Source organism: Galendromus occidentalis, unplaced genomic scaffold (genome assembly GCF_000255335.2).
Source record: "Galendromus occidentalis unplaced genomic scaffold, Mocc_1.1 scf7180000077167, whole genome shotgun sequence".
Lineage (NCBI taxonomy): Eukaryota > Metazoa > Arthropoda > Arachnida > Mesostigmata > Phytoseiidae > Galendromus > Galendromus occidentalis.
Window position 1 is genome coordinate 126,603 of NW_003805155.1, and position 14,208 is coordinate 140,810.

General features: G+C 51.7%; 2 protein-coding genes across 3 annotated transcripts in view; one reads left to right on the forward strand and one right to left on the reverse strand.

Moving 5' to 3' along the window:
• Positions 1-3,886, reverse strand: part of Atx-1 (Ataxin 1) — a 7,589-nt gene extending 3,703 nt beyond the window's left edge. The window contains exons 1-2 of the mRNA XM_003741351.2: positions 3,761-3,886; positions 232-358 (exon numbers count right to left, since the gene is read on the reverse strand). Of these exons, the coding sequence (XP_003741399.1) occupies positions 232-352 (121 nt within the window). The 5' untranslated portion in view covers positions 353-358; positions 3,761-3,886. The remainder of the gene's footprint in view (positions 1-231; positions 359-3,760) is intronic.
• Positions 3,887-5,112: 1,226 nt separating this feature from the next.
• LOC100909349 (gastrula zinc finger protein XlCGF7.1-like) lies at positions 5,113-7,508 on the forward strand. Of its 2 annotated transcripts, XM_018638744.1 has the most exons (3): positions 5,113-5,548; positions 5,690-5,691; positions 6,464-7,508. In XM_018638744.1, exon 3 carries the CDS (start codon positions 6,588-6,590, stop codon positions 7,290-7,292), a length of 705 nt encoding a protein of 234 aa, XP_018494260.1. In that variant the 5' UTR covers positions 5,113-5,548; positions 5,690-5,691; positions 6,464-6,587; the 3' UTR covers positions 7,293-7,508. The 2 variants fall into 2 exon arrangements, with proteins under 2 accessions (XP_018494260.1, XP_018494259.1); XM_018638743.1 differs by lacking the exon at positions 5,690-5,691.
• Positions 7,509-14,208: the final 6,700 nt, after the last annotated feature.

Genomic DNA, 14,208 nt, shown 5'->3' on the forward strand with positions numbered 1-14,208 from the left:
ATGCCTAATTTTGAATTTGTTCTTGCGATGGGTTTGCGGCTGGAATCCTAATCTCGCCCGAGATGCAGCACTCGAGGTTTCCGCAGCCTCTCCGCGCTGATAGATTCAGAGCATCCGAGAGTGCATATCTTCTGGTGTTCCGGCGAGCGAGAAAAAATTATCGGAGGAGCTGGAACGCCGGACTATGTGCCTGAAATCTCAAAGCATCGGGAGAAAACAGAAAACCCTCACCGAACGCCTCTTGCTGGTGCTGATGAGATATCTGATGAGCTCCTGCAGATGTGGGCGAAGGAGGACTGAGCTGCTGAGGCGAGCCTTCCAAGGAAAGGCCCACAGCTGACACCGACGCCATACGGAGCTGGAAGCGAAAGGAAATGAAATTTTGGAAGCACTCGAATTGCGCCGTGTAGGCTCTCAGGTGGCGCTTTCTCTTTCGAAGAGCTCGCTTGTTTACTAAGTATGATCGAAATCAATCCGCGAACAAGAGACTACAGGATCCAAGTTCCTCATACCCGGCGCTTCAGGTCGACTCTCCTCTCGGTCCTAATGAAGGGAAGCGACCGAGCGAGACACAGTCTGATACGATCGTGTACGAGGGTACATCGTCCTCGATTCCCCTCAACGGAAAAGGTGAAAGAGGCAATTTACTGAAATTTTGATATGACAGTCCTTTCGCTTGCTCTGGAACACGTATTCTGCGGTGCGAGGCCGGAAATTCAAGGTTCATCCTCCCATCAATGGGGGAATGCTCCGGGATCCGGAAGGACTGAATAACTTCCGGAGATGCGCCTACTCTATCGGAGCGTCTCTAGCGAAGGGAGGAAACTCCATCAGTCGAATGTGTCAATCAAGAAAAAACAGGCGGAACTCGGACGATGGTTCTCCGCCAGGCCCGGCCAGCGTGAATAAAATATGAACCGACCTTGGGATCGCAACGAGATTTCCCTGCTATCGGAGTTTGATTCATGTCAGAGGCGAGAGACCTGAATGCTGCTCAGACCTCGAGACGGAGGGTCGGACCTCGGTTTTCTTCGGGATTCTTCTAGCGCGGCCTATCTCCCGTAGCATCATTGGATCCGTCCATGTCCCTCGCTGATGATGATTCACATGAGATTCGCGCCAGAGCCCAAGACTGTACCATAATCAGTGCAGAGAGTATGTTTCGAAATGGAGCGCACCTTTGACTGCAGCCTTCTCCGACCTCCCAGCGGCTGGCGTCGAGATAGCTCAAATTAAGTTTCGCCAATCGGATACTGCCATCGTCCATCACGGGGCGATGGTTGGACGGGGCAAGTCAAAAGTCGAGGGAAAAACGACGGGGAGGAGCAGAATATTCCCAAATACTTCTCAAGCCCCCGGAATCGGAGAATATCCAGCGTCCCTGATTCGATACGACTGCGGCTCAGTCGTGAACTGGACGGACTGCACCGATTGAAACCGATACCCGGTAGCGGCTTACTGGAATGCTGAGACCGCAATGCACAGCGAAGAGTCTCGTCTCGCTCATCGGAAGCTGACGCGACGACGACATTGGAAGGTCGGATTCGAGCCGAATGGGTCCGATGTTGGATGAAAGAATGTCGCCGTGAGACTCGCGACGAGCCGCGTCAATTCGTGTGTATTCATCATCGATTTTCGACGATTTCTCTGATGCGACATTTACTGTAGTTCTACCGATTTTCTTGACGGAAACTGTCTCAGCTCAGGAAATGCCCTTGCCCTCGGCACGCTGCTCTGGCTGCTAGACTGATTCCTCTCGCGCTGTGGTATCCGCTCGTTCCCTCTACCTGAGGAGCAGTCATGGCAGGCTCGACGGTGTCTCTCTCCCTCGTAAGCATGGTCGGATTGGCCGACATTAGACTCAACTCGGAGGGGAATGCCCCCCGGAGGAAGTTCCAATCAGAAGCTCCCAAGCTCGATGGAGTTTGTGCTTCTCGAATATCAGTTTCATCGAGATCCCGGAGCTCGGGACGCACGTCCGAGAAGCGAATCTTTGTCGACGAGGTCCCATTCATGCTCGCTACTGACTGAGTTGTCGTCGATTCTGTTCTTGGTGTTTTTGTTCCGAGAGTCGACCGAAAAAAGTTTCTCGTGGTCTGCCTAGCGTGGATATTGCTTCTCGACGGTGAAAGAAGAATTGAGTTGAATCACTAAGAGACGGATGGAGAAGGCTAGTCGGAGCGCGTACGGACCATGACTGCCAAACGGTTGAATGGTGGCAGTGGAAACAGAAAGAAAGGAAAATCCATTCCTCAATCTTGCACACGTGCTCGCCGTTCACGGGGTCGGGACGAGCTGGAGAGCATTCGGCGCTCATTTATTCGGACGCGAGCCATACGCTATTGCGTGACATTTTTCCCATGGCGGAATAATCATGAATCCTTGATTCAAAAAGATTGATTGTGCCGGATTGTGTCGAGATCAGTTCGAACACGAATCTTCGCTCGGCGAGCGCCACCCCGTCCCAACGCAATGGGTTTGACGGGTGGTCAGTGTCGGCACGCGTCGTTTCCAAAAGCGTCCGAGTCATGAAGTCAGTTCTCAACGCCCGTCCGTTGATTGCCCCAACGGTCCCAACGGTAAATGGCATACGATGAATTACAGAACAACAAGAATGACTTTTACAAGGACCTCCTCTGGATGATCGAACAGAGCTGTGGGAGCTATGGATTGAAGGATGGGTACCGAGGCTCCAGCAGAGAATGCCCATGGGCAGGGACCGCGATATCGACGTATGTAGAAACGAGCTTGTCAGATAGTTCGATTGATCCCATCTTCATCTCTGGGCTCGGATAGACGGGACAACGCGAATTCCGCCACCAAACTGTGAAGGTTGTGCGAAAACTCAGCTCCCGAGTTCGTTTCGCGGGGATCATCTCCCCCTCGAGATGGTCTCAGCTTCAATTCGCCAGAAAGCATCATCGTTCCGCGAGTAGAAACTCTTGACGGACGTCATCCGAACAAATAATTCTAAGAAGCTGAACCGGCTCCGATTCGCTTGAGTGCAACGTTTACCTTCAAATTAATGGTCCGCACTTCTGAAGGGGCACACCGAATGTCAGGACAGCCTTTCAGGGGAACGCCGCGTCGAGCCCCAGCTCCGATGGAGCGCAGGTTTGTACCGAAACGCACTTGGATCTCCGGTCGAAATCAAGTCGTAGACAATTAGCTCCCGTTGGATGCCGAACGAGACTCTCCCGGAGCTCGAGACAACGCGATGGGGGTCAGCCGAATCTCAATCATGAGTTTCTCTAATCTCGCCGATCGTTGTCAAGCGACCACTAGTCCACTCAAACACCCAGGTCGGACAGGGACGTGGAAAGAAACGACAATGCTGTCCTCACGCTGACTGTCACTCCAAAACACAGGCTCTCGTTCGATCAGGGCACGTTCCAAGACCTATCAGCGCTTTGCGTAACGAGAAGAACGAACTAACCTGTTGCCTTTTGCAATCGTCCACCTTTGTATTATACAACAACAAGGCCCGACATTAACGGCACACAGTGAGGCCACACAGTACCCCTCAAGCGTTCTGCAGTCTCTTCACCCTCGCCACAGGGGCAACGCTAGCTTCGTGGAACCTGTTTCAGGAGCAGCTCATGGAGCGGCGTCAACCGAAGATCCTGCCTCGATCGTTCGCTCGCGTACACCGGCGCCTACAGCGACATAAACAGAAACTCGGAGGGGCTGTAACTTCTTTTGCACATGCACGGGAAGCGCGAGTGATGCGTGCTTCTGGCCGGCATCGCGTTTTCCTTACCCAATTATTTGAGGCAAACGAATTCCGCCTCAATCAAACTAAAGCAACAGCTCCACCACCTCGACAACGCCGTTCACCATCAATCAGCGGCGGCTCTCACCGATCAGCTCTCCACCACCACCGCCGCCACCGAGCAGCAGCGGCAGCAACAGATAGCGGTATGCATGGAGTTCGGTGTGTACACAGTTTTACGGCCGTTGGGCGAATTTCCGTCTACTTTCGTGGGTACGGTCGGAAAACCTGACGGGAATAATTCTGTATAATGAGTGGAGAGCCATACACGTAGAAGAGGAATGAAATTGAATATTAATTGAATTTGACGATGAGAAAGAGAGGACGATGATGCTGATGATCTTTCCTGTGAGTTTGAGCATGATCGGGCGATTCCCTTTCTTTGGTTCATATGAAGTACGACTAGCCGCTACGGGGAAGCTCACACGGCACGGCTATCAAGATTTCTCGGCTGTTCTTATGGAGCTAGCGCAGCGTCCAAGCCAGCAAGTCCCCTCACGAGGCGTCGATAGGGCATGGCGAACCTGAGCTGACGGCTCCGACCCTCCCGGGTATTAGCCACGGCAGCGCTGGGGACTCTCAGAGCCCAGAGCCGGCACGTTGAACGGGGAGCGAGAATTTCCGGGGGGCGACTGGTGCAACACGACCAATGCGTCGTTCGGAGCCGAGAAGCGGACGCGGGAATGGTCGCGGCGAACCTGGCCGTGACCTTTTAGTCAGCATCGTCCAGAGTCGCTATCGGGAAGGACATCCTCTGGCCGATGCCTAGGTCTCTCTGGGCCCATAATGACACGCGTGCTCGATTCCAGACCGAGACGCGGCAACCGGGGGGTTGTTTTTCGGCACCCCCGCTTCCCGCGCTTCAATCATGAGAGTCTTCGAAAAAGGACCTTGTATCCGGAAAATTAGGCTGTACACGCTTGTTTGAGAGACTTTGTAAATAAGCAGATCCCAAGCTTCTGGGTCGTACACACAGAGAGGGGGGACAAGAAGGAAATCGGGGGCAGGCGTAATCTCTTCTTGCGAAGCGGTCTCGACAGGCCCTCGATGGATAGTGGTGGATCACGCTAGAATAAGTCAGAGGTTTCCTGGTTGCGATTGATCAGGCTCTTATGACGCCCACCGAGGGCATTAATGCCCGCCCTGGAGGGACGTGGAATTCGTGTTCTCCAGCGTGAAACAGCTCGATCCGACGCGATCAGCCAGGGCCAAGCATTGACCAAGAAACCGGGGAAACGGTGGTGGGAAAAGCTGACGAGACCGCTCGATAGGGCTCGCAATTTCAGCAAAGATGAACAGCATCATTGTGTTCACTCTCCCCCTTACCAGATTTTGCTGCTGTTCAATTCCCCCCAAGTTCCGTGGACGGCTCCACCTGAGGCTTGACGCGAGCACGATTGTCAGGCATTCCGACTTTACGTTGAACCCCACGAAAATAACGGAACACAGCCCCTCGACTCGCACCTCAGGTCTCGCTACGGCTGACCGCTCCCGACCGCCGTCGTCGATTCGGCCAGCCGACCGACCAACCGAGCAGTAGCCATCCAGCCAGCCGAGCAGCAAAGCAAGCAGCCAACAGCCAGCCCTCCTCCCTCTAGCTGTTGTCCCAAGCTGAGTGTTTTAGTTCTCAGTGGTTCGAGTGGGTACGGGAAAAGCGTCGCTCCGATACAGCTCGCTGTAGTTGGGCTTTCCAGAGGAAAAAGCTTCGTGCGGGAAGCTCAGCCAGATACTTGGACTGAGGAAAGCAAGCAAAGGAGCCAGGAGATCTCGTCGGACGTAAGTAATCAGCCGTTCCGCGACAAGTTTTCCATGAAGATCCGCGGGCAATAGGTCTTGTCCGATATTTCGAATTCCGTGCTCCTATTCGCTCATCAATCTATTTTGTGATCACCGCTCTCGGTGCGAAAGCTCCGTGAGCAGTGCCATGACTCCTTGAGCTCTCCGATTATCTCTCGACTCGAACCTTTCCATGTCCAGTTCTGGAGTGGGCTCCCAGCACCAGAAACAATTTCGGACTCTGACTTCTGGATTCTGGCATATAGTCAAACTGGAGATACAGAACCGAGGACGGGGATTTAATTGACCCGATTTGCTCGTTCGATATCGCCTGAAAGTGTTCCTCTTTTCCATCTTCTACTGACAGAAAAAAAAGCTTAGTCGAGTGATTGATTAGGACGAAACGATTCCGGCTCTTTCCGAACGCACTCGCCCCAAGGGGACAAGGTCTGCGCGAGGAGCATGAATGTTCGGTATCATATGGTTCTCCGCGGCTGTTTGATCCACATAATCATGAAATCGTGGCTACCTTCCCACAATCGCTGACAGAAAGAGGAGTGAATGATGACGATGATTTTTTCTGGTGTCCCTCGGTCTGTCGGGCGGATTATATCCGTTTCACAAGACTGACCACGGAAGCTCATTAGAGGCACTGAGCGATCAAAAACCTGTCTTCTCGAGCGTACTGCAGTTCAACCGATTCATCATTCGGCCAGCTAATTGTCGAGAGAAATCCGGGCTGGTAGCTTTTACCTCTCCTGGTCTTTTCGCTTCCTCGTCTTCCTGAATGTGCTTCTCCCGAGAGGATCCTCTGGATCACACCAAGCAATCTAATTAAAACATCATTCATCTGAATTATTGTCCTCCTCGGAGCTCCGCCGCGAGCTGAGCTTAATCAGTTCCCTGCTCTTCCAGAAACAACTATCCGCACGAACATCGTACAGATACATACCGGGAAGGTGGCCGAACCATTATTTCGTGACATCCAGGCTACGGTAACATCGCAGGAAGACACTTCGGAAAGGACGCGAACGACAGAATGGCGGAAACCACGAGAAAAACGTTCCTGTTCTGTGATCTGTACGACAAGAAGTTCGAATCGGATATTTATTTGGCTCGATTGAAGAAAACTCCTGGTGAAAAGGTTCATGTCTGTACCGGTTGCAATGCTGCTTTTAATCAAAAATCTCATTTGGCTGCCCATCAGCGAACACATACGGGTGAGAAACCCCACTCCTGCATAAAGTGCGGAGCTGCATTTACCCTGAAAGCTTCCCTGAGACGACATGAGATCACCCACAATGGAGAGAAGCCTTACTCTTGCATCGAATGCGGAGCATCGTTCACTCGGGAGTACAACTTGAAACGACACAAACACACTCACACCGAGAAGAAGTTTTATTTCTGTAACCAATGCGGCGGCGCGTTCACCAAAGAATCGGGTTTGAAGAAACATAAACTCACCCACACAGGGACGAAACCCCATGTTTGTATCCAGTGCGGCGCCGCGTTCACCGAGAAGGGAACTCTGCGCCGTCATGAAGTGATCCACACTGGGGTAAAGCCCTACACTTGTCTACAGTGTGGTCGTGCGTTTACTCAGAAGTCGAGTTTGGAGCAACACAAACTCATTCACACTGGTCAGAAACCCTATATATGTATTGAATGTGGAGCCGCGTTTGCTACACGAAAATATCTGAAGCAACATGAACGCATTCATAAAGGCAAGACTTTCCAATTGTAACCAGGGTGGCGTCGCGTTCAATCAAAAGCCTAGTTTAGGAGAATCATCCATCTGTTGAAAGCCCCTCATGATGCTGGATTTTTTCGTCATAGATGCAGTCAAGTAATATAACTCGAGTAGAACTTTGCAAGAAGCAGCGAGCGGCCAGGAAAAGACATAGAAAGCTGTCCGTTCGACATCAAGCTCGATCGAGCGCCGAGTCCATCGAGCCGGGATCAAACGATTCCACATTTCGAATAACGAGCTCGGATTGCTTCTCATTGGAGTGAGTCATCTGTAAATAGACATACCTCACTAAAATCAAACCGTCATGAACGAAGAAGAGTATAGTGTTTTTCTTATGGCTTGGGAAATAAAATAGACGTTTTGTACACTCAGCCCTCGCGAGCTTCCTTCTCATCCGTGTAGAGCTGACTTCGCGATTCGGACTGCGCAGTCCAGTCCCCGGCATTCCCGTCGGTTCGTGAGGCTCGCCACCTCTCCAACAAGCCTTCCACAAGGTACGCTTGCCCGTCGCGGCAAGTCAGTCACAGGATACGCACCTCAGAAGTTTTCCGCGACTCGGCATCCTGAACAGGGAGATCATCCCTGTTGAGGGGGGCACTTTATACTCTAAGCAAACCCTGAAGGTCTGAAACATCTGATACAAGAAGGAAGGAATGACTCTCGTCGCAGAAGAAAACACATTTATTTTATTGAGAAGAACGACGGTATCACAGTCAGTTCACATATCCTAAGTTCTGTCTCAGAACCTTCCTGTGAACTCGGGTACGTTTGACATTAAATCCATCCAGTGCGTTTCGAGTTTATTCGTCGATTCCGACAGCAGTGACTCGCGTCGATTGTTCTCAACACGCGAGGACAGGTTAGCGGTTCCGAAGCGAACCGAAAGTTGAAGCCACCCAAGAACTCTTGCCGAGAACATGGAAGCGTTCTGGGAATGGCATCCGCAAGGAACACGAAGTCCAAGCTCGGGTTCCGCTTACGAATAGATTAAGAGGTGAAGTCCCGGTTAGTGTCGCGCACAATCAGGTTATGAATAAATAGGAGAGAGAAGCTCTCTCCGAGCAAAATGTACGTTTCAGTATATGATCAATAGCATCGTTTCACGTTCTCACGCTGTGCTTAAATGTGATGGGTTATCCTAGGTGTTCTGGATGCACACAATCCTTGGAGAAGCATACATCAAATTAAGCGTATCCGACGTCTAGGCGCACGCTCACGGAATATACTTGTGAACAGCCTCACCATCAATCACACATAAGGTCTTCTCCATGGAAGATTCACGTGGGTTCCAGCTTGTGGGTTCTATGTAGGAGTAGCTCGAAACGAAAGCAGAAAACTTGCGCTAAGCGCTAGCAGGGGCTGACGTTTGGGATTTCATTTCGTTCCGAGTTAGATCGCGACTAGCTGTTGGAATTTGGCTTGTTTGAGGAAGATACAAATCACGCAGTCGACATTGATACAGTCCACGTAGTGTGAGAAGAGCCGGCGCATCGAGAAGCAGCTCCGAACTTGGCAGCTCTCTCCGAGATAACATGTGGGTAAATGATTGAAGAGATATTTCAAACCCCGACAACGCGGTACCTTGCACTGCTCCATCTGTTCGCCGTTGCAATGTAGGATACTGTGGACTTGTTCTCTGCGTTGGCATTTTCGCACGTGAACAAACAATCGGAGCAGCCAGAAAGCTTTTCTTCTCTTCTCCGGATCAACCCCGGAGAACCCCTCGGGTTGAGCTTCCTCGAATGGCTCATCGCCGCCGAGCCCTCCCTCGATGGCTTCAGCGCTGCTGTCCACCAGGTCGAGAGCCTCCGGTTGGACTCCCATCTCTGGAATTTTCGTTCCTCTGAAAATCCAGCTCTCGAGGTAAGCTCAGATGATCCTGGTCTTCGAGATGAACACAACGGAGGAAGTCCGAGTGGAGAGTCCGCCGCGCGGCAAATCAGAGGTCGAGTGCAAACTTCAGTCGTGATTTTCGGCCAGTAGAGAACTTCTCAAGCACATGAGAGCTTTTGGCTGGCACAAAATATCGTCAGGCCCCGAATACTTCTGGACGGAGATCGCCTGCTGCTCATTCGAATTCTCCTCCGATCCCACACACTCAGCGGTGAATATTCGAAGTCAGGGATAACGTGCCCGGGCTGATAGATCCTGCAAAACGATTTCGGGTATTTGAAAGGAGAGATCGAGATAGTTCGGAACGACTGCATGGATCTCGACTCCGATGAGCTATCCTATCACTAGATGCGACGAGCTATAGTCTTACCATCAGCAGATTGAATACTCACGTGAGATGTTTCCGAAGATTCAATTCCCCTATTGGACCGGGAGGGATGGCGAGTTTTTTCACCAACACTAGAGAAGGAACACCGAAGTGGGAGCAGTTTGTTCGAGATCGACAGTGAGCAGCTTTCGGTGAAGTCTGGTTCTCCTCATTCCCCTCCACCTCCCCACGGAGTCTAAGATCGAATGCGCAAGGATCGCATCCTCGAACAGATGACCAGCCTCTGTTGAGCGATTTCAATGATGAGATTCTGGTGGAAGACTCGAGTTTGGGCCTCTTTCAGACGGTCCAAGAAAGCAACACTTTTCTATCATCGTATCCAGTACTGAGCCTCCTCTCAGAACGAGACCCGAGACCCGAGAGGAGAGAGGAAGCAAAGACACAGACGTGTCTGGACTGCGGGCAATGTCCATCAATTCGGATCCTCGCTCCACCATTACTGACCTTTGTAAATGAGACGTTCTTGCGAAGGCCACGCATCCGTGTGTTGACTATCTCACCGTGCGGAGCAGCTGAAGAAGCTCAGGCGCCACAGAGTGCCCAATGGATCCCGATCCTTCCGGCTTCTAGCATCAATTTGATGAATTGTAGCGCCACACACATGCTCCTCCGTCGCATGGTGTATTTTCCTCGTCGACGCGGAAGACGAGCCGCTCCGAAGTACGGGACTTGTCCTGCTATCCGATGCCGAGAAATTATATCACTGAGCTCGTGCACCCCAGTTCGGCCAGATTGGGACAGACAGTAAACTTTGGGTTGGGACTCGGGACGAGCCGCCTGGTCTGTTTCTTCTGCGAGCCGCCATGTTGGTTTCCGCGAGTGGCCGTTTCCACCCGGAGGGCGGGGGAGCGCGCATTTCGGAAGGGCGACTCCTCGTAGGACGATCTAGGCGAATCATGCGTTCCGGTCCGGTGGAATCTTTGCGACCTCAGCAGCTCATATCGATCGTATCGACAAGTGGAACCAGGAGCGATGGGAGCAGACTGGTACCACCTACCGAAGTTTTCGGTGGGATGATCCGAGCATGTACGTCCGAGCATTCTCTGATTCGCGTCGGAGACATCGGCTGCAGGGGAGGACCGTTCGATCGCTCGATGGAATTATCCCTAATAGGGAATTCACCATCTGCGGGGAGTTACCTTCATCATCACTCACATCTCGGTCCATTGTCTTCATTCGGCCCAGGGAAAAGCTGTGATGAGAAGGCGAAGACGCGAAGATTCGGTCGAGCCCCCTCCCTCGAGCAGAATTTCCCGACCTTTTCCCTGCAGATTGGATGGTGATGGAGTGCGCGGGAGTTCCAGCACTGCCTTCTACGATCTCAAGCACGATATACCTATCGGGGTTTTCGGATGCGGAAATGGGGTCCGATCCATTGGGATGGAAAGTCTTATGTGCAGGAGCGCCGGATGCTAGTTTCGGGAATCATGCCCCTACAGGGCGGCTTCTCGCGCCCGGAGGAAAATGTATATTGTATTCGAGGACGTGATCACCGAATGGTTGCGACGAGGGCAGACGGTTTTCTTGCTTACAGGCCAAGTAGAACAGTCTAGGTTCTAGGTAGTGGTCGCGATTCCCTCTATTTTATGCGCTCGAACGTATGCTCAGCCCACAATCCCTAGTCTGAACACTCTGGTCCCTTCGCCAATGAGCTCGTCTCAGTGACCGTCGATATTCGGAAAATGCGGCGAGAAGGTACGGATAAGGGCGTGTTGTCGTGTTCGAGCACGCAGCGCCCTCAAGTGAGCACGTTACCAAGCCTCAGCAGAAATCAGTCGTCGAGAACGGCATTCACTGGGACTTCGAGATTATTCCGATGAGCTCCCGAGCCTATGTAGAAGTATCTGAGCCCCCCCCCCCTCTAGATCGTACCGACAAATCGATGAGGCGACATCAAGCTGTGAATGACCCGCCGTTTTAGGAAATGATTGTCACGTGATTTGTCAGCTCAGGCTTCGAGAGACCTAGCAGCGACCACACCGTGGCGAGTCCCGGACAAAAAGGTCAAGTCGAGGCCATGCGATTCCAAACATCCGGCATTACTCGGAGAGAGTCTCTATTGAAGGTTCACAAGGTGATTCCCGAGCGACTTGTGGCTTTGAAGCTGCCTAGCCTAGATTCCTCGCTGTCCCAAAAGATGATGCACGTCGCTCTAACCCGCTCAGGATGCGTAACGCTTGCCGAGTACTCAGGAGAGCCTGGCATACCCACTCAGAGCAATGGGCTCGGAGCCTCCGTTATTCGATATCATCGTGAAGTGTTGAACTCTTGAAGCTGGAGTGGCCATAGGGTGGGATGATTTGGCACTTATTTTCCTCCACCTTCCAGCAATGTGAGAAAAATTAGTACCAAGTAAAGCCCGCCCTATCGATCGCCATATTCCCGCGACGACCGTCGCTTCCCTTAACAAACTGGGAAGCCGAAGACGACATGCACCTCGCGTTCCGGATTCAGGTTAGTCACGCACGACACAGCGAGATCCTCCGCTTTCCGCCAGTGAACGCTCGACTCCGATGTCGGATCGCGCTCACATAGCTTCAGCTTGCTTGTGTGCCTGAATGTCGCTGCATGAAGTTTCCGGAATTGTTTCCAGAAACAGAATCGCCTCTTTGGCTGGCGTTTGTTGACCTCAGACATTATATTCAATTATTCTGAATGGATGCGATGACTTCCACTCGATATATTGAGCTTCTAGGTCGTCCCGAGCGTGTCTAGGTGTCGACCACGGCGTGATTCCGGTGGAACTCGCAGAGAGAGTAATGTCCCAACCGATCATGAGGATGAAAATCGGTCCGTCGTCTCAATGATATAGCATTCATATTTTATTCCCTAACCCAATTGGCACGACCGGGATTACCCCGTCATCGCGGCCGCTACGAATTCTCAGTAAAGTGCTTCATCTAGGATTCTTTCAACATCAATAGCGGGTGTATGTCTCGTCAACCACAAAATAACATTGATCATTGCGCAAACTAAGAAACGGAAATTCGCACCCCACGCGGATTCGAGCGAATTGAGCCCGGAGCTAAGTAAAATTTCGCACAGCAGAGAGCTTACAGAGAGCTTTAACAGGACTCGGAGCTTTACTTTGGTCGTCAACGACATCAGAACGAACATACACGCGTAGAACACTGGAGCATTCAACGCGAAGAGGCTCATGGTCACAAAACGCAGCTGCAGAACCTGGAGTATTATACCCTCCATCTCCGCGCACTGGTTCCTGAGGCTATGGAGGTGCTGCGTGATATTCCGCAGGTCCTGTTCCATCAACGATTGTATCGAGGAGAGATTCCGCTCCATTCTATCCATGAAGAGCACGATTTTGCCAGACATCGCGAGAGCGTCGTTTTGGATGTCTTTCATGGAGCTCAGTTCTCTCGAATTCTCTTGAACCATCTCTTGAATGCGGACCAAATGGCATATATCGAACACATAAGTGTAGAACAGGGCGAAAATCGCCGAGTGACTCCCCGGAAGTATAATCCTCAACGCCTCACTCGTGGGCTGGTTTTTTGTTGCATCTGAGTCGTTCCCGAATGACGCCATGAAAAAGCGATACATGCCCAGGGAGGCTTCGTATTGATTTTCGATACTCCCGCTTAGATTGCATTGGATGGTGACAGCATGAATTAGATCCGCATTCAGGAGTAAAATGGCAGCGAGTGGACCGAGAATAAACATCATTTTCCATGTCTGTTGATGGGAAGGATATATCAACGACGCGCGATTTCGCTCTGATGTTTCTCCTTCGTTGTCTATCAACCGACCACTAGACCGCCTAATGCTCATGAAAGTATAGTCATCCATGACCTCAGGCGGCGCAAGCAGGGCGGTGAAATCTCGGTATCCGCACTCTTGACCCTGTTTCCCGGGACTACGAGGCATTCCCCCTGGTCTCGTCCCAGACCCTCCAGAACTGGCATACATCTCCCCGGAACAGACGAATGAGGCTCTCGGAAATGATTCTAGGACTCAGAAACCCGGACGGAATTTTCCGAATGCGTTCAAGCCTCACTGCCTCAGCATAGGCTTCGATCAGTACAGGTCGAAGTCGTCTCGCGAGCGGTCAAGACTGCGATATTCCGCACTTCCGCACGAAGCGGCCGAGGTCGATGATCATTGTCTATTCTGCCTGGTGGGCTCGATCGGACTCGGAGAGCGCCGCTGCGGACCGGGCGCCATTGTGGGGTGAGACAAGAAAGAAAAATATATATCTATTCAGTTATTAGAGCCCCCGCGGGGTACTTCTATAAGAAAGTCCAATTATAGAATGTTCCAGAGGGCTCATCCCGTCGTGCGACTTCTCCATTGCTTCATGGATCTTCTGTTCTTGAGCTTTGTCTTCGGATTGAGTCTGCAAGTTGCCGAAGCTCTGTGGTACTCCACCGAAGAGGGGTACATATACGGTACTGAAACCTCTGAATACTGTCCCCGATGGACACATAATGAAGCCGGGTGCTCCTCCCATCCAAAGGGACGTCAGCGCTCCATAAGCAACACAGAAATCCTTCAGTTGTGTTCGGGTTCGGACAAACGCTGTGACATGACCCTTAGTGACGACGTACAGTTCTAAGCAACGTCCTGAGGGCACATAATGGCGTTCGAAAAAAAAGAAGAAGGCTGGATGGG

What these genes read in the sequence shown, in the direction of transcription:
- LOC100909349 (XM_018638744.1), top strand. Translation starts at nt 6,588, where the DNA reads ATGGCGGAAACCACGAGAAAAACGTTCCTGTTCTGTGATCTGTACGAC.